Below are 20,903 nucleotides of genomic sequence, written 5' to 3' on the forward strand. Positions count from 1 at the left end.
TAGGAACTAACAATAGTTCAAAGCTAGTACGAAAAACGTCCATAGATATTTTAACAACTAAATGTAAGGCTAGAAAAATGTTAGGTATTATTGAAGTGAAACTTCTTTATCGGCGTTGGAAAAAAAAACGTCACATTTTTCGGTTACGCGTCACATTTTTCTTGTCCCTACCACGGTTGATTCGAAGATATTCGAAGCCATAAATAACAAAAATATACACGATACGATAACAATGATAGTAATTCATAATCTTAGTAGTAATAAGATAAGATGAAATAATTGTATTATTTGTGTATATATAGATCATTTTTCGGATTTTTTTAAAAAACAAGGTTATAAAGAAGTTTCGATTCTTACGTGTGTAGACTACTACACGTAAACATTTCTTTTTTCTTATTTGTTTCTATCTAACTAATTTTATGTGGCTAGGAAAAGCTAGACACTGAGAAGATTGGAAGATAAGAAGTCCATGTCCAAGGACAAGCTGTAAAAAAGAAATTGACCGGCTTGCCGATTACTTATAAGTGTTTTTAGTACTGTACACTTCTATGTAGCAGGATAAGTATTTTACAGCAATAAGGTTATTACTATTAACTAATTAAATCTGCCTTCGGACTGTATTGACCGTCTTACAGATGAAAATAAATCAATGACGCTACAACCTTTTTAGGTCTGGGCCTCAGATTTCTGTACCTGTTTCATGATCATTTGTAAATTGAATCGGCAAGTGGGTGATTAGCCTTGAAGTGCCTGCCGCGTGCCGTCGACTTTTTGGGTCTAAGGCAAGTCAACTTCCTCACGATTTGATGCTTTATCGTTTGAGCTAATGCTAAATGCGCATATAGAAAGAAAATCCAATGGTGCACAGGCGGGGATCGAACCTACGACCTCGGGGATGAGAGTCGCACGCTGAAGCCACTAGGCCAACACTGCTCTATTTGGCCATTAGTTTGGTAAGTTTTAAAACATTGATTTCCCAATTATTCATTGAAATCAAATTATATTAAGACGTGTAATGAACATGGTTTTTATTTGAATTAAAACAAAATAATATATTTTGTTATACAATTTACTTTCAACAAAACAACTTTTGGCGCGTTAGGGAAAAATTATGAGAGTAAACTTTTATGATCACAAAAAACCGACACCTTGAAGTTAGCTATAGTCAACATTTTAGTTTTTTCTATTGTTAGTGTTCTTGTTTGTTTCTAAAATCGTAGAATAATTTTTTTGAATAGATTTCATCTTGTTTCGCCAAAGTAGTTTAACTTCTAACTCGTGTAGATAAAAGTACACGCAAGTTTTTTTAATTGCATTACAAAACCAGTAAAATGATAATAATTTCATAACAATAACGGTGGTCTTTAGCATTTATCTATTAGAAATCGTATTTACTAATAAATAGTGTGAAAAATAGGTCACTGAACGTATTTCTTCCAAATTTATCGGATCGTAAACACCATCTGGGGAAATAGATGGCGCTAGCAACACTGACTTCCAATTTCAATGCAATGAAATATGACATGTTTCATTGCAAGCGTGGACACGACAGGACAATTGAAATAAATTATAGATTAAAAGAAATCTCAAATAACTTATTTAAAGAAATGTACTTGATTTGTCTTCTTGAGCCGAAATATAAAAAGGTCTCCTCGGCGGGGAATCGAACCCCGGTCTCCCGCGTGACAGGCGGGGATACTAACCACTATACTACCGGGGATGTTGTTATGATTTAAATAAAATTCATGTAATTTCATCTTTGACAAATTGTGTTTTGTGTTGTTAAGATATGATTACTCTAGTATGATAGTGTAGTTAAACCGATTCATTTTTATAAATAAAAGGCTTCGACTTATTTATGGAAATTTTACTTTTGGTTAACTTATGCGCCACCATGCCGCACATATAGGCCGCATAACATTCGCAATCAGTTTAAGTGGTACTAACAAAGTAACAATAATAGCTAAGCGGTTTTCGTTTTTAACTGACATTAGAAAAAACTGAATGTTTTAACGAGTTTTTTTTGTTCAACGCTATGTTGACCGATTTGATGACAAACAAGATTTTCTTTTTGACATTCATAAGTGTACTTGTTTACCTATATGAATAAAAATATTTTGAGTTTGAGTTTGTAATTAGGATTTCGTAGTCAAACAATTATTTTAAGTTCACCAACGATTATATCGTGAACGCATTTTTAAACACACTATAATATTGATAATAACAATAGAGTTACTACGTTTTTACATTCATACGTAATTATTAGTAATTAATATTTGTATGGAAGAGTGGTTTCCATGAGCGTATTGGAAATGGACGAACATATTTTGATCTAGTATTTTTCGAATTCCAAATGAATGAAAACCTATGCGTTAGTGCATTTAGCACATAGTCTTTGAAAATTAAATGCGATACTAAGGTTTTGACATCTCTAACATTTTTCCATTGTATATTTCACTATTCGAATTCGTACGCGTATCAAAAATAAAATTTACAACTAAATTTAATAAAGAATGCCGAGAATAAGAAGCTTAGAAAATGGATAGAGGACAAACAGTATTCAACATGACAAGTGGATATGTATGGGACACCTCAGGAGATGACAAGTAAAACTATAATGAGTTGGTACATAACGCGGACAATACAAAAGATGGGAAACCAGGCAAGGTTTGGTCAAGACTGATAAGGGCTATGAAATCTAATTAAACTGTCATTATTGCATCACCATATACTTGACGATTATATAAGATAAGACTGACCTATTTACCTTTAATGCGCTTTAAAGCTTGTCTATGAGATGTCAAAACTAAGTTTCGAGTTTAGAGCTTATCTTAGTTATATCTCTGGTTCTACAGCAATCGTCAATTTACTGGGCTAAGCGATAACTCCATTAATCAATGGAAATATATTTGAATTAATTACACATATGAAAAGCGTTATTGAAGAGCTGCCTCACACAAGTAATTTTTAATTAAAACCTTTTACCAATAAAACACATTTTTAAACAAAATGTAGTATTAGCCACTAAGCCCTCAAATTTTTGGATGTTTCTCTTATATATACATTAATATATACTTGTAGAAGGATATTTTAGTGCGCAGTAGGAGAGTTGGAGTTTGGGAGGGAAATATAAGATCATGAGCAAAACGAAATCATTTATAACAATAAACAATATTATGTACAAGGACTTTAACAAGAGTGGCAGCGTCAAATTAAAAAACAAAATACGTAACTATGGACAAATGTAAAATGTCGCCATTTTGAAATGTCAATGCCAATGTAACATTGTCAGTTTCTTGGTGCGTAAAATAAATAATTCTACTATCTACCAACATCTAAAGAAAATCTATTCATTATTATTCCTTGCCTTTTTAATTAAAATGGCAAAGTTTTAATTATCGAAACGTTCGAAACGTAAACGAAAATTTCTGATTGCTATGTATCTTAAAATATTATATTAATAGTACATGTAACAAAACCTATCATATCAGTTGTTCCTAAGTTGTGTGACATTTATTTAAAATTTTAGCCATAATAACAATAAATTTTAGCCTATTTTCTAGATACTAGTATGTAGTATCGTTTTATTACACATTTCATTCAACATTATACATTTCAAAAAAATCAAGTTAGCCTGCATGACTTCAAATTATTCCCCTTATAATGGTTAATTTAATTTACTGGCAATACTAATATCAATGACAACGATACCGGCCAAGAAAAGTATGTTTTTCTAGTACGAGCTGGTCCGAAACTTCACCCGCGTAATGTAGAGAAAATGAACGAAATTTTTATAGTCAATAAAGAGACAAAATAAACAATTGACGATAACTTTTTATTAAACTTCAATTAAACAAATTAAATAGTCCTTCGAGCTGAGTACATATATTTTAATTTTTTAAATAAAATATAGACCAAGATTCGGAGGGATTTAAATTCCTTAAAAGATAACAGCAATGGGAGAAAATAATGTACTTAATTAAGCGAATTAGACGGATAATCGAGAAGAATTTTAATTAAAACTTACAATAAAAGTGGTTAAAAGTTCACCGGAAACCATTATTGAGTGATTATTCTAACGGCTATTCAAAGTGTTTCATTACCTCTGTTATAGCCTCTTAAAAGGCTGTTTTAGTCTGAAATTCACAATTACGTCTCAAATGAATGGTAATAATATACTTTTCTGCAATTCCGGGAATTCACCAGAATATTTATACATATAAAACACAATGAATAAATTTGAATTGATTTGTTATGGTACAACTAGTAGTCGATCTGGTTGAAATAAAAAAAAACAATGTTATAAAGAACAATGAACATAAAAGTTTGAATGACAACTGACACATCCCAAAAATGACAATTATATGATTAACATTTGAAGATAAATTTACAATATTTACATGATTTTTAGATATATATACAATTAAGACCAGGGTGTCATAAGTATGGCGGAGAAAAAGAACGAATATCCAGCGAGCGTGGAGGCCGACCGGCGGCTGTTGGAATTTGAAACATGGGAGGATTATTTAGATTCACTCATTGAAATTGCTGACCTGCGGAACCTCAGAAGTATACCCTCGGCCCGAACTATCGCAGCATTTGGTTATAGGTAAAATATTAATGTTTGTTCAGGGATTTGCGCTGTGAAATGGAAACTGAATCGTTTATTTCGTTGGCTAGTTCCTTACATTTTAAACTGGCCACAATCAAAAAACCACATTAGCTATCGAGAGCATTAAGAGTGGTAAAACAATGTTTATGATTTAAAATCATAATAAGAATAATTAAAAAAATACTACTAAACTACTCGTAGAAAACGAATACGTAGTATTCGTATTAATAGTAGTACGTAGTAATAGATATAAGTATAGTTTTCTAACAAGAGAACCATTTATGAATCACCAATTACCTCGATATTTCACTGATAATTCTACTTTATACGCAAATGAGAAATCTTTATGGCTATCAAATATAATACATTATATCAGCAACGGGGCTTCCTAAATATAAAATTTTCACAACAGTAAGTAGAAAGTAAGTAAAGAGCAGTGTTGGCTTAGTGGCTTCAGCATGCGACTCTCAACCCTGAGGTTGTAGGTTCGATCCCCGGCTGTGCACCAATGGATTTTCTTTCTATGTGCGCATTTAACATTAGCTCGAACGGTGAAAGAAAACATCGTCAGGAAACCGGCTAGTCTTAAACCCAAAATTCGACGGCGTGCGTCAAGCACAGAAGGCTGATCACCTACTTGCCTATTGATTAACAAATGATCATGAAACAGATACAGAAATCTGAGGCCCAGACCTAAAAAGGTTGTAGCACCATTGATTTATTTTCTAAGTAGTAAGTAAGTGACTGAAAATATCATATTTTATTCTGACTTATACTAAATCCGCAATTGTAGTATTACGACAAAATGTCCTTTCAGTAACAAAATTTAAATAAAGCCAACATTTTGTGAAATTGTTTTGGACGTATTGTAATATTCCTTTCGTAGGGCAAACGGTGACACATTGCAAGAGAAAGAATTCTACAAACGTCGGAAAGTTATACATGGTATAGTCTACCCGACTGTGAAGCCTTATGTACTGGTCAGTGAGGGTGCTGATGAAGGTGATGCATTTAGTAGAGAACTGGCTGTAAGGGAGAGGGCAAATAGAGTTGGAATTCTTCAGGTAAGTCATCGTTACCTAATCTATACGTAAATCTCACAAATATTCTGATTTGTAAAAGTCCACGTAAAATAATTTATACAATTTACTCGTATTTTGATTATTTAATATTAAAATATAGCGTTCGTTCGTTCGCGTTTAGAAATTTAGAACCTCTTGTTTTTAATATATCCTAATACAGACAGAAGTCAATTGATCATTTCTATTTGTGATAAAAATCTCTTAAACGAGTTTTAATAGGTTTAAAAAAAAAAATAAGGCCCCTCTCACCCATAGTTTTACTGTCGGGTGCTTCGGTTTAACACCTTGTATTTCAACACGATTTGCTATCGCTTTTTATTTAGAGTTGTTACTTAAATTTACCACACACTTTGTTATTTGCAGTCGATAATTTTCATTCGTCACTTCACTAAAGGCGGTTTTGAAATTTCCGGCTACATAGATTACGCACATCGGCTTATTGTGGAAAATTGGGCTCCATTTTTTAAAGGAAACAAAATGTTATTGCCACGGGACAGTGATCTTGGCTACTATCATTGGAGGCATGGCACTGTGCGAAGCAATATCAGCAGGAATTATAAGGTATTATTAATATACATATATATATATATATATATATATATATATATATATATATATGATGTGGAGAAGTTATTGATAGCGGTCCTAAGCCTACCACCTCTAACTAAAAAGATCTCGGAACAAAAAGCTTAATTAATTTATTGTGATGGCTGTGGGTAACGGAGGTTTTGAGGCTTTTAGCCAAATATATATATTTGGAAGGCACACTCAGCTGAATACTTATTTTTTGTGTCGGGGCAAACGCGCAGTACCGCCGCCCATAGACACTCACATTGGCAGAGGGCTCGCAAGTGCGTTGTTGGCCTTTGCCTGTTTATGAAGAAAACAATCGTTAAAGGTCCACAGGACTGCCTTACATCCGTCTGTAACCTATTAAGTGACTTAGACTGTAGGTAGTATGCATGCGAGTTAATATACCTAATTATTCTTAGCACTCCTCGTGGACATTTACTTATATAATTCAGAAATAGCGATCGGCATCAACTTTGGTCTACGTAAATATAAGCATTCATTCTTTATACGCAAATAACTTGATGGATATCAGACAATTTCTTAAATGTCATAAATTTTTTAGTAAAAACCTAAATCGACGCGGTTTTGTAATCGGTTAAAAAGGTTGTACATATATTTGCTGCCTGTTCATAGATGACATCACGTGCTTGTAGTGAGTTAGATGTATATTTTATTCAAAATATGAGTATTATTTTAACTAGGAGAGCTTATTGTACAAAGTTTGGACCTTTTAATTTAGGGGTCTATAACTACGCGTATTTAGACTAAACCCTACAAATTTAATAGGTTTAACAAAAGTTTATAGAGCTTATAAGTTTCACCGTATAAACCTTCATGTAAAGCTGTATTTGAACGTACATTGAGTTGATTTAAGCCCAAATTTTCTACTATTAAAAGAAAATTGTTTTATTGCCCTCTATACTCTGAATAGAGCAGTGTTGGCCTAGTAGCTTCAACGACTTTCATCCCTGAGGACGTAAGTTCGATCCCTGGCTGTGCACCAATTTTCTTTCTATGTGTTCTTTAACACTCGCTCGAGCGGTGAAGGAAAACATCGTGAGGAAACCGGCTTGCCGTAAACCCAAAAAAAGTAGACGCCGTGCCACCTCCTACTTGCCTATTAGATTAACAAATGATCATGAAACAGATACAGAGATCTGAGGCCCAGACCTAAAAAGCATGCAAAGCAAAAAAATTAATCAAAATCAATTGATTAATTTTTTATACTCTTATAAACTCCGAAACAGTTGGACATAGAAATAAAGACCGGTTAGACTTGAGAAAAATGTCTTGATTCAATTTTTTTAAAGGCTAGTAGCACTCTTAACTTACTCAGAGGCAATCTATCCACGGTCTACGGTATTGTTTCAGTAGATGTTTGCGTGTGCAGACACCAGACTGCAAAACCTATATAGTTTAAATAAATATAATAGTAATGTGTAGTATGAATGTATAGTACAACATTCGTGACATCTAAGTAACACGAAAGTATTAACGTGTCAGTACGACACAGGGGCTAGTCCGAACAAGCAATTTTTGATTCAACATTTCCCAAACTTTGGGTCTCCATCGCATCTCATACAATATTCCCTTTGCAAATGCGAAAATATTTCAGTAAAACGATGAAATGCAAATCCCTCCAGGTGCCGAATGTATCGTTTTTTCTCGCTTTTCATGTTATTAAATAAGTTTCGCTATTAAAAGATGAATGCTCTCGTGTAAATTCTAAAGTGAGACTTTTGTCACTTGTTTATTGTTTTTGAGTGTCATTTATTGTTGTTAAAGTTGCCGTATATATTGCATCAGAGCAACTTGTGTGAACACTATAATTTAAGCTTTGCAAAGCTTGATTAATTAGTTTAATGATCGAAGCATTGGTTATATTGCGGTTGCCTGCGCAGCAATGTTTGCCTGAATGCGTCTAATAGTAATAATACTGTTATCGTATAGATTTTTGTTAACATATAGCGTAGGTTTAATCCCCGGCTGTGCACCAATGGACTTTGTATGTGCGCATTTAACATTCACTCGAACAGTGAAGGGAAACATGAGGAAACCGGCTTGCCTTAGACCTAAAGTTTACGGCGTGTGTCAATCTCAGGAGACTGATCTCATGATCACCTACTTGCCTAATGATTACGAAACAGATGCCGAAATCTGAGGCCAGACCTATGAAGGTTCTACAACCTTCTACTACTAGTTCATAGCATAAAGGGTATTGTGTAGTCTTGAAACTTAATTTATATCTAGATTGTTAGACATAAAATGACCGGCATGTAGTGCCGGAATTAAATATACAAAACACATACGCAAAATATCGAACTAACCATCGCAATTGCTGGCAGTGTCTCGGGCGCGTACGAACTTAGAAAAGCACGATTTACGCGTGTCTTGCGCGCCCTAAATACTATTGCTTGTGAGACAGATGTTTTTATTTGCACACTGGCTGAGTTCACAAGAATTGCAATATATATAATTAGTTATACAATGGTTTAGATTTTAAGTTTTTACTTGTTACGTTTATATTATGTTTTTAGTTTAGTTTTCTATTGTATTAGTATTAAGTTACTGTAAAAATAGGAAATAAGGAAATAAATAAAAACTTATTTTTAAAATTTCGGTTATACATTATGAATTTTAAGTTTTACCTTAGAGAGATGATAAAGACATCGGAGTAGCCTGTATTATTAATTGAAATAAGCAAATTAAAATTACTATAAATATAAGCTTGTGTGTTGATTTAGTAGGAACGAAATTTAACAATTTATTAACAAATTATTTTAAATTTTTAAGCTGCGTACATATTATTTGAAGAGGTCTATTAAGAGGGTGTGCATTTATTTAATAAATAACCGTCCAAATATAAGGCGTGTTTCACCAGTGTAAAAGGGACCGTAAAGATACATATCAGAATGATCATAAAATTAGGATCGCGGCTGTCTGTTGGCCAGCGTCTTAGGGCCATACCTCACCGAGTTGCCATGACCCTTAGTATGAGAGGATATTAAGATTCTCATGTAAATCAAAAATATTTTTGTAAAATTTAGTTCTTCAACCATTTAATTAAATAAACTAGACTTGCCTGTTTGTTATCGTTCTATAGAATATACAGACTTTAAATACACAACGAATTTAATATAAATTATTACGTAGATATATTGTCTTTCACAAGCCACAAGCTCCAACTGGCATTGTAATGGGATGTATTGCGTCGATGTTACTGACAGCTTATTAGAGTTCAGGAGATCGATATAACTCATATTACTTTTGATTGGAAATTATTGCCGACGTTTGAATGAAGTATTTTACGAATAAAAATACTGCATTCTTAATTTAAACTCCAATAAAATCAATTAATTCGGTTTCATTAATTTATAAGAGAAAATTCCCATTAATTCTAATGTGTCTATCAAGCTAGTAACAAAAACTGTATATTGAAAATAAATTAATAATTGTTCAGTGATTTGTAATCGAAGTTAGGACCTACGGCGAATAATGTTTATAATATCTATATAATATGTATATGTATGTTTATAATATCGAGTTTGTGGGCACATAGGGACCGCAGCGAAATATATATAATGGAGACCCAACAACAATCTTGGTAGTACAAAAGAATGGTAATGCAAAAATTTATTGGAGTCAGGGGTTTGCCACATTTAGGTGTTAACAGAAAAAATATTATGTCTATATTTACATTCACTATCAGTTGCTTTTTTATAGAACAGGATGCAAACGGGCCGGGCTCGCCTAATGTTAAGTAATACCATAGCCCATGGACTGTCAATGCCAGAGAGCTCGCGAGAACTTTGCCGGCTTTGTAAGAATTTTTACGCTCTCTTCTTGAAGGACTTCATGTCGAATTTGTTCGAAAATACTTCAGCGGGCAGGTGGTTCTACTTAGTGGCTGTGCGGCAGAAACTGCCTTAAACGGCGGTCTTTTCCATATTGTACACTACGTATATGATGAGCAGTATTGTTTGATTTTGATTGCCAAATGATTGGTCGGTTTTTGCGGCCAAGTAGAATGCCGATGGCGCGGTGAAGTTTCCAATGGAATTCTTGCATAGTTTCCGTCACTCCAATGCATATCAAATTCAAATTAGATTGGGAATTTAAATTGAACTTGTTACGAAGTTCTAGTTTAGTTTCTTTGAAAAAATTACTGTGCTATTCATCTAACACTAATTGTTTGCGGGTTTTTAATTCAGTACAGTGAATATGACCATGTTGGAACCAAAAATATAGTAATGTATCATATTCTATAAACAAGATATTGAAGTTAAACTTCTGTATTGGCGTTGGAAAAAAATTTACTGTCACATTTTTCGGTTACCGTCACATCTTTCGGCCATCTTTTTCTTGTCCCTGCCACGGTTGATTCAAAGAGATTTTTAGCCATTGATAACAAAAATATATAATAACGATAACAATGATAGTCATAATTATATTGCAGTTAGTGAAATTATGTAAAAATCTTAGTAGTAATAAGTATTATTTGTATTTATGTCTATGATAATGAAAGCCTTTTGTTAAACTTTATCTTAGTTAACCAATTTCTGTTGCATATAGTAGATCATTTTTCGAAAAATAAGGTATAAATAAAGTTTCACTTGTTACGTGTGTAGTGCGCACATATTTTTTTATTTGTTCTTTACATTATGAGGAATCTTAATTTGACTTTTATTTATTTTCAAAGACGGAAAGCAGTTTAGTAAAGTTCGATTATATAAAAATAGATTGTGATGCGTGTGCTTTATTAACCATTATAATTAATGCAATTTAGCTTTTTTGACAGATAGTTAAGCGTACGTAATGCATTTTGTTTTTCATTACCAGCCCGTTATGGACCCAGACCGTGGCCTTCTATTCCAAAACCGTCATGACCACAAAATAATCTGCCCAGACCCACAACAAGATCCAGGCCAAAACACAAGCAAGCAACGAATATATTCGCCTAAATACACACACATTGAAATATACGACCACGTCGTAAGGCGAAAGAGCTGAGTTATAATATTTTATTATCATAATTCATATATCCATATCAAAGGAATAAGTTTGTATGATATTCGAAATTTGCTATCAAAAATAACAAATAAAAACAAAATATTGTTGTTTTATTCGCGATGTTCACACGATTGAGTTCACACACCTTTGCGTGAACTATACGTGAAATCGAGTAGTTAATAGCGCAGCGTTTTGTGGATTTATTTGTTACGGAACACGAACCATCGAAAATATTAGGCATACAATATTTAGGTTCTATTGAGCTGTCATGATATGACATTATAGTAATTATGTCAGATAACTACACTTAGACTATCTGAAACTGTGCTGAGGACTCTTGACATTTAAACAATATTTTGGCGTGATTAAAAGACATTTTATAAATACTAAATATAATATATAAAAAAATGTAATACTTTTTACTTTGGTTACTGAGAACATAACATGCTTTAATTATTGTCATTATATTTTTTCTTTACGATATTCATACACCAGCTATAATCCTGAATAAGTTAAAAACCTTTCTAATGCTATGAGATAGACAGAGCTAGGCTATTCGAGGCCATAGCACCTTGAATAAGACTGCTGCAATTGAACAAAAAACATTATTAATTTTTTTCGTAAACATTCCAATTTTTCGCTATTTATGTTTATTTCTTTTAGTGCCTCTCCATTACTGGAGGTTGGCCGTCAGTCTCTTGAAGCGTGTTTTGTCCTGTGACAGATGCAGCAACTCTTCGTCTTCATCTTCGTCCACTCCCTAACGTTGCGAACTTTAACTTTTACGTCTATCCTGGATTTTATCCATTATAATTATTTGAAAGAGCTGGTATCGGTCATGGCGCACATTGGGGCCAATTGTAATACATTTATTAGATATAATAATAATATTATATAAAAAGCGATAATTTTAATACTAACCACTTAATATATGTCTTTCTAAAATATTAAATTAACTATCCTAGTTTCAACTCCAGCAGTTTAGTTGGCAAAATGCGTAAGGGAGATTCTATTTTTAAGTCCCGATGAAGCAATCAAATCACTTGCACATTAAGAAATAAAAGATTTAAGGAACATTTGCGCCCGGAGCGTAAAGGACAGATTTTTCATCTGTTAAATTTTCTAGCAACTCTTGTACATGCCAAATCTAGATTTACAATTTAAATATGTAATTTCAAAGCGAGCAAAATTCTATCAATACATACAGAATACTAGTTAGTACTAACTAGTTTTAAGTTTTCAGAGCATTTCATCACCGAGCCTCAAATTATACGAATGTAAATTAAGTACAATACAATATTAGGTAGCTATGTTTGTGATTGTCCTGATTCGAGTCTCGATCTTTTGGCAGTTTCTCGTGATGCGGTGTGGACCACGGAAGTTCTTAATGTTATACCAAATATGTCTTCATGATAACGATTTTCTTCCTGAAAATATAAATAAAACAATTAACTATTTGATTTTATTTAAATAAGACTAACGGTATTTTATTGTGTCTTTTATCTTTATTTTTAAAGAAATGTGATAGGGACAAAACATTTCCTTATTCTTAGAGTTGGTACGTTGCACGAGCGTTAAAGAAAGAAACATAATTTTGTGTCAACAAAGTTGAAGGTTACATCTGAATTGTGGAACAAGTGTTTATATTCATTGTTGTATATACCAGAAAATTCAAAATAATTATGATTTAAAAATGACTGATATTATATCTTCGCAATAATTTATATTTTTTTGCTTCACATTAATTTTTAAGCTGGATGATCGGTAGGCTTTGTATAATAAAGCTAATTTATTAAGGTTTTACAAAGATGTTTTCCTCGGATACAACAATCGATTGGACACATTAATACAAATCAACCCATACCATTAAAAATAGCATGAAATCATCGACTTCCGTATCTGATAGTTTGCCGTGTGTTCTGATGATCTCTTTTAGTTTCTGTTGAACTTCTTCAGCCATTTTACAGTCTCCGCATACGTAGAAATGGCCTCCTCGGTTAAGAAGCATATTTGTTATTTCAGCACCTTCATCTTCTAGAAGAGCTTGTACGTGTTTCTAGAAAGTGGTCACAACAAATATATAAGGCATACTTTTAAATTAAACTTCCTTAATAGATATTAATGTGAATCAAGTGTTTGTTAATACTCTAAAAATAGATAAACTATGAAAAAAGCATACCTTACCTTATTCACAGGCTCTCTTGAAAATGCGACCACGGCTTTATTTAAAACGCCATCTTTGATAGCTTCTTTCTTTTCGTCCTTATACAAATCCATTCCTCTATATCTGCACCCAAAGAATAAACATATAGGTCCATGGTCTTTCACGTTGTTGTTTTGTATGAGATGCCGTCGATGATGCCAGAAGCCTCTGAACGGGGCTATGCCGGAACCGGGCCCCACCAATATGAGAGGCACAGATGTGTCGGATGGCATATGGAAGTTTGGAGCCCTAAAAACGAAATTAAAAGAAAGATAGTGTGTTAAAAGATAAATTAAAATAGAAGATAAGTGTAGATAATATTATCTATTATTATAACGGTGTAACTCCGCTTGAAAGTTTGTCAACTGATTTATAATGTGTATGCAAGGTTTCACTTGTCAATATGATAAACTTTTAACAAACAATGCACTGAAAATATCTGCTTATAAAGAAATATGAGATTGTTTGGGGACTGCGAACATGGAATAGACACACAGATCACAGATCGGATCGCGAGTCCGTGGGACTAAAAAGATGATGATGTACACCAATTACGATAGAGCGAACCGCGTCATGATGTCTTTGTTATAACATTCTCATCAGTATCTAATATAGATCTTATTTTGCTTTTATCCCGAAAAAAATATATTTAAGACGTAAAAAAAATATATTTATATGTAGAATAGATTTTTATGTTCTTACTTTTAATAAGGCATTTTTGTAAATAAAAAAAAAACAATGACTCTGCAACCTTTTTTAAGTTGGGCCTCTGATTTCTGTATCTGTTTCATGATCATTTGTTAATCTAATAGGCAAGTAGGTGATCAGCCTTTTATGCCTGACGCACGCTGTCCACTTTTGGGTCTAAGGCAAGTCTGTTTCCTCACGATGTTTTTCAAAAATATAGATATATATATAAATAGTTAAATATTTTTTAATAATAAGATTAATGGTAACATAACAATTATTTGCTAAGTGGTTAAGTCCTCAGATTTGTTAAATTTATTAAAATGAAATGCCGCTAATATTTACCTCCTAATAAACGCGATGACTTCATCACCCGGCTTTAGACTTTGTAAATAAGTTGAACACACACCGTAATGTGTCGGGCCTTCACCATCTAAAAATATTAAGAGATATAAAACAAGATGTCTTTTATAAGTACTTCATTTCAACTCCACATGAGCCGTAGATCAGATAACTTGCAACCTGAATTAATTATATTTTTTGTCATTGAATTTCATATATGTATACTGTATGTAATGGTTAGTATTTGGTAAACCGGGACTGAAGATGCCACTGAAATACTGTGTCCGAATTGGACTTCAGGTTTACAAATTTTGTTTAGTTTGTAGTAACTTTATGTATTCAAACAATTTGTTGTCTGTACCGAAAATGTAAAAATAAAAATAAATAAAATAACTGCTAAAAATTTATCAGAAAATCTTAAGTAAGGTGAGGTTTGACCAATATACAGGGGCCTCACAGATAACTGAGAGGTTGTCTATTTATTTATAAAAAAATCAATGGCGCTACAACCTTTTTAGATCTGGGCCTCAGATTTCTGTATCTGTGGCATATCTGTATAATTTTTTTAATCTAAAAGGCAAGTAGGTGATCAGACTTCTGTGCCTGACGCATGTCGTCGACTTTTTGGGTCTAAGGCAAGCCGGTTTCCTCACAATGTTTTCCACCATCGTTCGAGCAAATGTTAAGTGCACATAGGAAGAAAGTCCATTGGTACACAGCTGGGACGAAGCTACGACCTCAGGGATGAGAGTTGCACGCTAAAGCTACTAGGCCAACACTGCTCAACACTTATTTATAAATCGGGTCAAAAGTCAAAGAATAGCTATCTTTGACTTAAAACTTAAAACCTATCTTAAAAGCGATGACAAACCTACTCCTGAAAAACAGTTTTCAGAACCTGGTCACAATCAGTTTTTGACAATAATTTTTGATTAGCATTAAGTACCTTTACCCGTTAGGTTATGAACAACGTCTATTAATATAACCAGCACCACATAGTTACATTCATGAAATTCAATGGTAATTCCTCGTTTAATAGATAATCAAAAGCAAATAGTTCCTTTTTTTATATAACAGAGTGCAAACGGGCAGGGGGTTCACCTGTTAAGAGGACTCTCATGGACTCTCAATACCAGAGGGCTCGTGACTGCGTTGCCGACCTTTAAGTTTCTGAGCTAAACGTTTAACCAAACAATCTACAGCTTTACAGCTTCTTTATTGTTCTCGTATTAACTCACTTTGTGTTTTATATATGACCACGGCGACAGTTACGTGTATCCTATTTGGGTGTGCCAACGGCGAGGATGAGATAGAATAAAATCTTGGCTGAAGCGGAGGCAGCAATGCGGCTATCAAAGACGCCTGAGGACGACATGATGGTATTTGCTGTAGTACTTCAGCTAGATTGGGATAGAAATGATATCTCCAGTCGTCATACTTGTTTGAGTCCTGTAAAATAATGACAAGAAAAAAGATTTTAATAGTTTATTATTTGGTGATTATCACTTAATGGAATTCAATCAGGTTTACAAAAAGTTGTCTTTTCATACCTGATTGACGAATATCAAATAAGAAAGTATTTACTAAACGTGTTATAATCAGAGAGTGTGATTTTTTTTTCATAAGCTTTGATACACACGTAAATAAATATTAAGATTAACTATACGACCTGCGGGAAAAAGTATAATAAAATCGCTACTAATAAGTAGGAAATTTATATAATAATTAATTTTGAGTATTTTTCCAGTTTTTTAGGTATATTTGTTGATACATAATTGAAGGCCAAAATTCCTTACGTTCATTTATATCACTGCATAAGTAGACTAAATTTCCCAAAGGTAGAATAGAAGTCATACACAGAAATTGCTCAGAAACTCCATAAATTGGTTGCTGGAATTATTAAACCCTCATATTTTGTAATCTTCGCCGATTTCCTACTATTTACCTCGATTAATTCTGTCAGACATTCTGCATCACTTTTATCGCTACACACACTCGCCAAGTACTTCAAAACTTTGGTGGACGGAGGTGTTGTTATGTCTAGGAATCTGGTAAATAAATCCCGTACTGAGACCGCTGGTAAGCGTTCATGTTTCTCCCATGTTTTAATGGCACCTTAAGAAAATGTAAAAATATATTAAATTTTTCAGTGTTTTATTTTTTATAAATAATCATAGGAGGCTGGTTATTTTTATGGTCTCTCGGAGTGAGAGATAATAAACTATACATTTGTAGGCGTACTAAAAGTTGTATCAACCTAATGAAATCAGTTGTGTCGCTAGTTAATTAAAGCCACAAACATTTTTCGATTATCTCGATTAATATAGCTCCAATGATGTTGGCATTTAAAGTAAAAATTGAAGAGACTAAAATTTGCAATAGATTTTATTAGTCAAACGGTTTTTGAAATAGACTGTAAAGACTGCATAGAAATTAACATTCTTAAACAGGTGTTGTACACCAAAATGAATTATTAAGTATGAGTAATGAGTATAAACTTTTAGCCTTTCATTTACGTGATAGATGGCCGTGACGCTACCCTCGTTCTTGTCGTCTTTCTTAGAAAAGGACTTTATTATATAAGCTAGATCTAGTTGGCTTTACGTCTCCCGCCAAGCCGTACATATTGGTGAGTAGCAGTAAAGTAGCACGGTGTTCAGCGGTAGCCGTGTCACCTGTCCTATTGATTTTTTGGCGGTCTATGCGTTTTTCTCTAGATATAGGCATATAAGCCGTAAATATATACATTGTAATAAGCCATAATAAATATATTGTTGAAGTGTAACTTCTTTATCGGCGTTGGAAAAAAAATACCGTCACATTTTTCCGTTACGCGCCATGTTTTATCTTGCCCCTACCATCTTTGATTCAAAGAGATCGAAGCCATTAGTAACAAAATTATATATAATAACGATAAAACTGATAGTAATAATTCTATTGCAATTAATGAAATTCTGTTATAATTTTATAATAATCTGTAATTTTTTCATTTTATTATTTGTATTGATGTCTATGACAATAAAAGCCTTTTGTTAAACACTATCTAATTTAACTTTATTTAACCAATTTCTGTAAAGTTGCACATAGTAGATATTTTTTTGAAAAAAAAGGTCATAAAGAAGTTTCACTGTTTACGTGTGTACACTAGCACATGCACACATTTTTTAAATTTCATTAGTATTTATTTTGATGAGAATGTAGTCATTAACTTTGCTTATAAACCTGTTCTAATCTAAGTCAATCTGTTGACTTCTGTTTTTGTTTAAGTAATTGCACAAATATATATAATCATGACCTAACTCAGATTGCCGGACCTAGCCATGTTGTTTGTTTAGTACAAAAAAGTTATACAATATTCACATGTATATTATTAGTATAAGTAATAAAATTGCTTCGTATATATATTCAAACTTTATTAGTCTTTATAAGTAAAGCTTTTAGTGAGGCTGTTAGGTTGTTCATGCTAACTGTTTTGAACAAATCTTCACTATGCATATATAGAAATTAGACCTAATTAAAATATACTTTATAATGCTAGGCTAGTGGCAGGATCGTGAAACCTGAATTTGCCCTAATGGGTTTTTCGTTGTTTGCGTTTCTGAACTTCTTAACATAATACTTTATTATAACACAAAACAGGAAAAAATAATTGACGACCGTAAATCGGTGTTAGTGCCCTAACCATATTTCTTCCAGACGACCCAAACGTAAATAATATAAACATACAAAAATAAAATACAAATAACTCTTTTGGAGTAAGTAAACAAAATATAAACTTGTTCATACCCATGGGAGTGAGGGTTTCCTTCATCACCTGAAGTTGTAGTGGTTTTTCAAACGCATCACTTTCTTTCAGTCTTAATAATATAGTGTTTACAATTTCCTCTCTATTACAAGCCATTATTCCTATGTGATCTCCTGGTTCATATTTTAACTCAACCTAAAAATACAACTCCAATGAAGACATGACTTATTTATTGAAACATACCAGGGCATCTAATTTAGCACTTGAAAAACGCGGCAGATATTTCGATATACATTTGTTGAGACAAACGAGCAGGATCCCTTTGAATAAAGTGCTGATCACTTCTCGGGAACGGAGCTTTTTTCTTGAAGGCTTCTAAGTCGTATCGGTTTGAAATAACAAATAAGCAGCTAGTTCTACAAAGAGGTGATGCGTGGAATTAAAAAGTGCTCTCAGTTCCTACTGTCTAAAAATTCATTCCTACGGTTGCCACATCGATAGAAAAAAACTCACTGTACAATTTATAGCAATTAAAAAACATGTATTGTAACGATTTCAAATTAAGAACTTTCGTCCATATAACTAGCTTCAAAGATGCAAGGAACGAAGAAGGTATCAAATAGCCACTTCTTTCTTGCGTCTTTATGTTTAGCTTATAAGCTTATCCAAAACACGAACGCCACTTAGAATAAAAAACAAAGGTTGTGAAATCAGCGGTAGGGCTATAATAGAACTATATCGAACTTGGATATAAAAACGTCGCTATTGTAAGTTACAGAGCTGTGTTGTGGAGCGCCAGGTGTTGAGATATATACGCGCAATAAAAACAAACCGTGCAAGCTTTTTAAATGTAATAATGTTTTGTCTTTTGTTACAATACAATCTTTTCCAAACATGGATTAGGTATTCTTTTTAGACACTGAAACAGCCTATACGTAACAACTAACTTCATTATTGATAAAGAACATATCAAAAGAACCCTTTTCATCGCAGCAAAAACATAATATGACAGACAAAGACAAAAGCATATGACTTGAGTTATAAGAGTGCAAAAATAATGAGGTATACTTAGTCTTTGGTTATATAAAAAATAACATGCCGCATATCGCATGAAACCTTTTCCTTATAATATTTGAAATATTAAAATACTTACATCAACTTTCATATCTACAAATATAGTGGCTCGATCTGATGAGTAGTCTCCTAAAGGCTTATTTTCCTGTACTCTACAGGATATCAGTGTCTTCTTATAACTCTGTTCCAGTGCTGATATGATTGGCACACCTTTATCAACATTACTAAACCTTACTGTGTCTTTGGTGATTGGGATCGCTCCGAAGGATTTTTGTGCATTTTTAACAGTATCATTTTCTTCTAAACAAAACGTCTCGCACGCAATCTGAAATTATGTCAGTATAAATAATGTGTGTTAATTATAAATTATTGCTTTATAGGTTTTTTTTTAACTGAAAATAAATGTAAAAATACATGTATGATTTTTACAAATAAATGAATTTGTGATATATTTCTTTATTTGTGCGGGTTTTTTTTATAGGTTTACTAATCCAAATCTCAAACAATCTCCACTTGAGCACTATCACATAAGTCAAAGTTCAATAAGAACAAAATTTGACAGATCTTAAAAGGAGATTGAAGTTTCAGTGACGTTCTAGTTTACGGGCCTAAGAAGACGTTAGTTTATCCATAAACTATCAAAATGTATAGTTTTTATAAACATCTGTATATAAAATGTATCCTTAACTAAAGAGTAACAATAATGTACTACTTCACTACTTACATGAAAAATATTTGACGACCAGGTTTTGAATTGTTGTTCCTGCCCATACATCTCATCGCCACAATTTATGTCTAACAGCCTCTCACCCCCAAGATCTTCTAGAACTCTGTCAACTGTTTTACCAAAAAAACAGAATTTCGGATACACGCTAGAACCTAGCGCAAAAACTGCATAGCATACGTTACTTAATGGTCCTATGTGTTCTGCTGTTGACGTTCCCCCAAGACTACCTGTAGAATTCAATCATTATCATCATGGCTATAACTTCTTAATAACCTAATCACCATATAAAAAAGTTTTCTTAAATTAGCATTCAAACTTTAAAGCTCAATTGTTAACCCTCTGCACAGTATTCTCAAATCGCAAATAATATACGACTTCTACTACGACTATTTGTATGTAACGGAGCAGTGTTGGCCTAGTGGCTATAGCGTGCGACTCTCGTCTCTGAGGTCGTAGGTTCGATCCCCGGCTGTGCACCAATGGATTTTCATTCTATGTGCGAATTTAACATAAGCTCAAACGGTGAAGAAAAGCATCGTGAGGAAACCGGCTTGCCTTAGATCCAAAAAAGTGGACGGCGTGTGTCAGGCACAGAAGGCTGATCACCTACTTGCCTATTCGATTTACAAATGATCATGAAACAGATACAGAAACCTAAGGCCCCAGACCTAAAAAGGTTGTAGCGCCATTGATTTTATTTATTTATTTGTATGTAATAATTTAATATATTGCAAATACAAAAATGTGTTTATTCATTATAAGTATGCATTACAATGTGTAAGATTTGGCAACCCTTTGTTCTCAACTGTATGAGTGAGTGTGTGGCAGTATGTGCATATAAGCAGAAG

The 20,903-nt window shown here is 33.2% G+C and overlaps 2 protein-coding genes and 1 non-coding gene across 6 annotated transcripts in view; 1 reads left to right on the forward strand and 2 right to left on the reverse strand.

Moving 5' to 3' along the window:
- Positions 1-1,648: 1,648 nt before the first annotated feature.
- Trnad-guc lies at positions 1,649-1,720 on the reverse strand. The gene has a single exon. It is a non-coding gene; the product is annotated as a tRNA-Asp (tRNA).
- Positions 1,721-4,360: 2,640 nt separating this feature from the next.
- LOC123708273 (cilia- and flagella-associated protein 299-like) lies at positions 4,361-15,745 on the forward strand. Of its 3 annotated transcripts, none has more exons than XM_045658921.1 (4): positions 4,361-4,609; positions 5,499-5,676; positions 6,058-6,255; positions 15,587-15,745. In XM_045658921.1, the coding sequence occupies exons 1-4, from the start codon at positions 4,446-4,448 to the stop codon at positions 15,686-15,688; spliced, it is 642 nt and encodes a 213-aa protein (XP_045514877.1). In that variant the 5' UTR covers positions 4,361-4,445; the 3' UTR covers positions 15,689-15,745. The 3 variants fall into 3 exon arrangements, with proteins under 3 accessions (XP_045514877.1, XP_045514876.1, XP_045514878.1); XM_045658920.1 differs by lacking the exon at positions 15,587-15,745 and adding an exon at positions 11,107-11,659; XM_045658922.1 differs by lacking the exon at positions 15,587-15,745 and adding an exon at positions 6,830-6,991.
- LOC123708272 (nitric oxide synthase-like) overlaps positions 11,694-20,903 on the reverse strand; it is a 39,016-nt gene continuing 29,806 nt past the window's right edge. The window contains exons 14-22 of one of the 2 annotated variants that reach the window (XM_045658917.1): positions 20,053-20,282; positions 19,408-19,653; positions 18,296-18,449; positions 16,455-16,624; positions 15,748-15,958; positions 14,513-14,600; positions 13,462-13,729; positions 13,142-13,333; positions 11,694-12,704 (exon numbers count right to left, since the gene is read on the reverse strand). In XM_045658917.1, the coding sequence (XP_045514873.1) occupies positions 12,585-12,704; positions 13,142-13,333; positions 13,462-13,729; positions 14,513-14,600; positions 15,748-15,958; positions 16,455-16,624; positions 18,296-18,449; positions 19,408-19,653; positions 20,053-20,282 (1,679 nt within the window). In that variant the 3' untranslated portion in view covers positions 11,694-12,584. Of the gene's footprint in view, positions 12,705-13,140; positions 13,334-13,456; positions 13,730-14,512; positions 14,601-15,747; positions 15,959-16,454; positions 16,625-18,295; positions 18,450-19,407; positions 19,654-20,052; positions 20,283-20,903 lie in introns of those variants that run through there. The other variant, XM_045658919.1, reaches the window with a different exon arrangement.

The sequence above is a fragment of the Pieris brassicae genome, chromosome 4 (assembly GCF_905147105.1).
Source record: "Pieris brassicae chromosome 4, ilPieBrab1.1, whole genome shotgun sequence".
Classification (NCBI taxonomy): Eukaryota; Metazoa; Arthropoda; class Insecta; order Lepidoptera; family Pieridae; genus Pieris; species Pieris brassicae.

Excerpts from the sequence above, each read along its gene's own strand:
- LOC123708273 (XM_045658920.1), top strand. The coding sequence starts at position 4,446 with ATGGCGGAGAAAAAGAACGAATATCCAGCGAGCGTGGAGGCCGACCGG. Across the intron at positions 4,610-5,498 it reads ATCGCAGCATTTGGTTATAG|GGCAAACGGTGACACATTGC; the intron begins GTAAAATATTAA and ends TTCCTTTCGTAG. Across the intron at positions 5,677-6,057 it reads ATAGAGTTGGAATTCTTCAG|TCGATAATTTTCATTCGTCA; the intron begins GTAAGTCATCGT and ends TGTTATTTGCAG.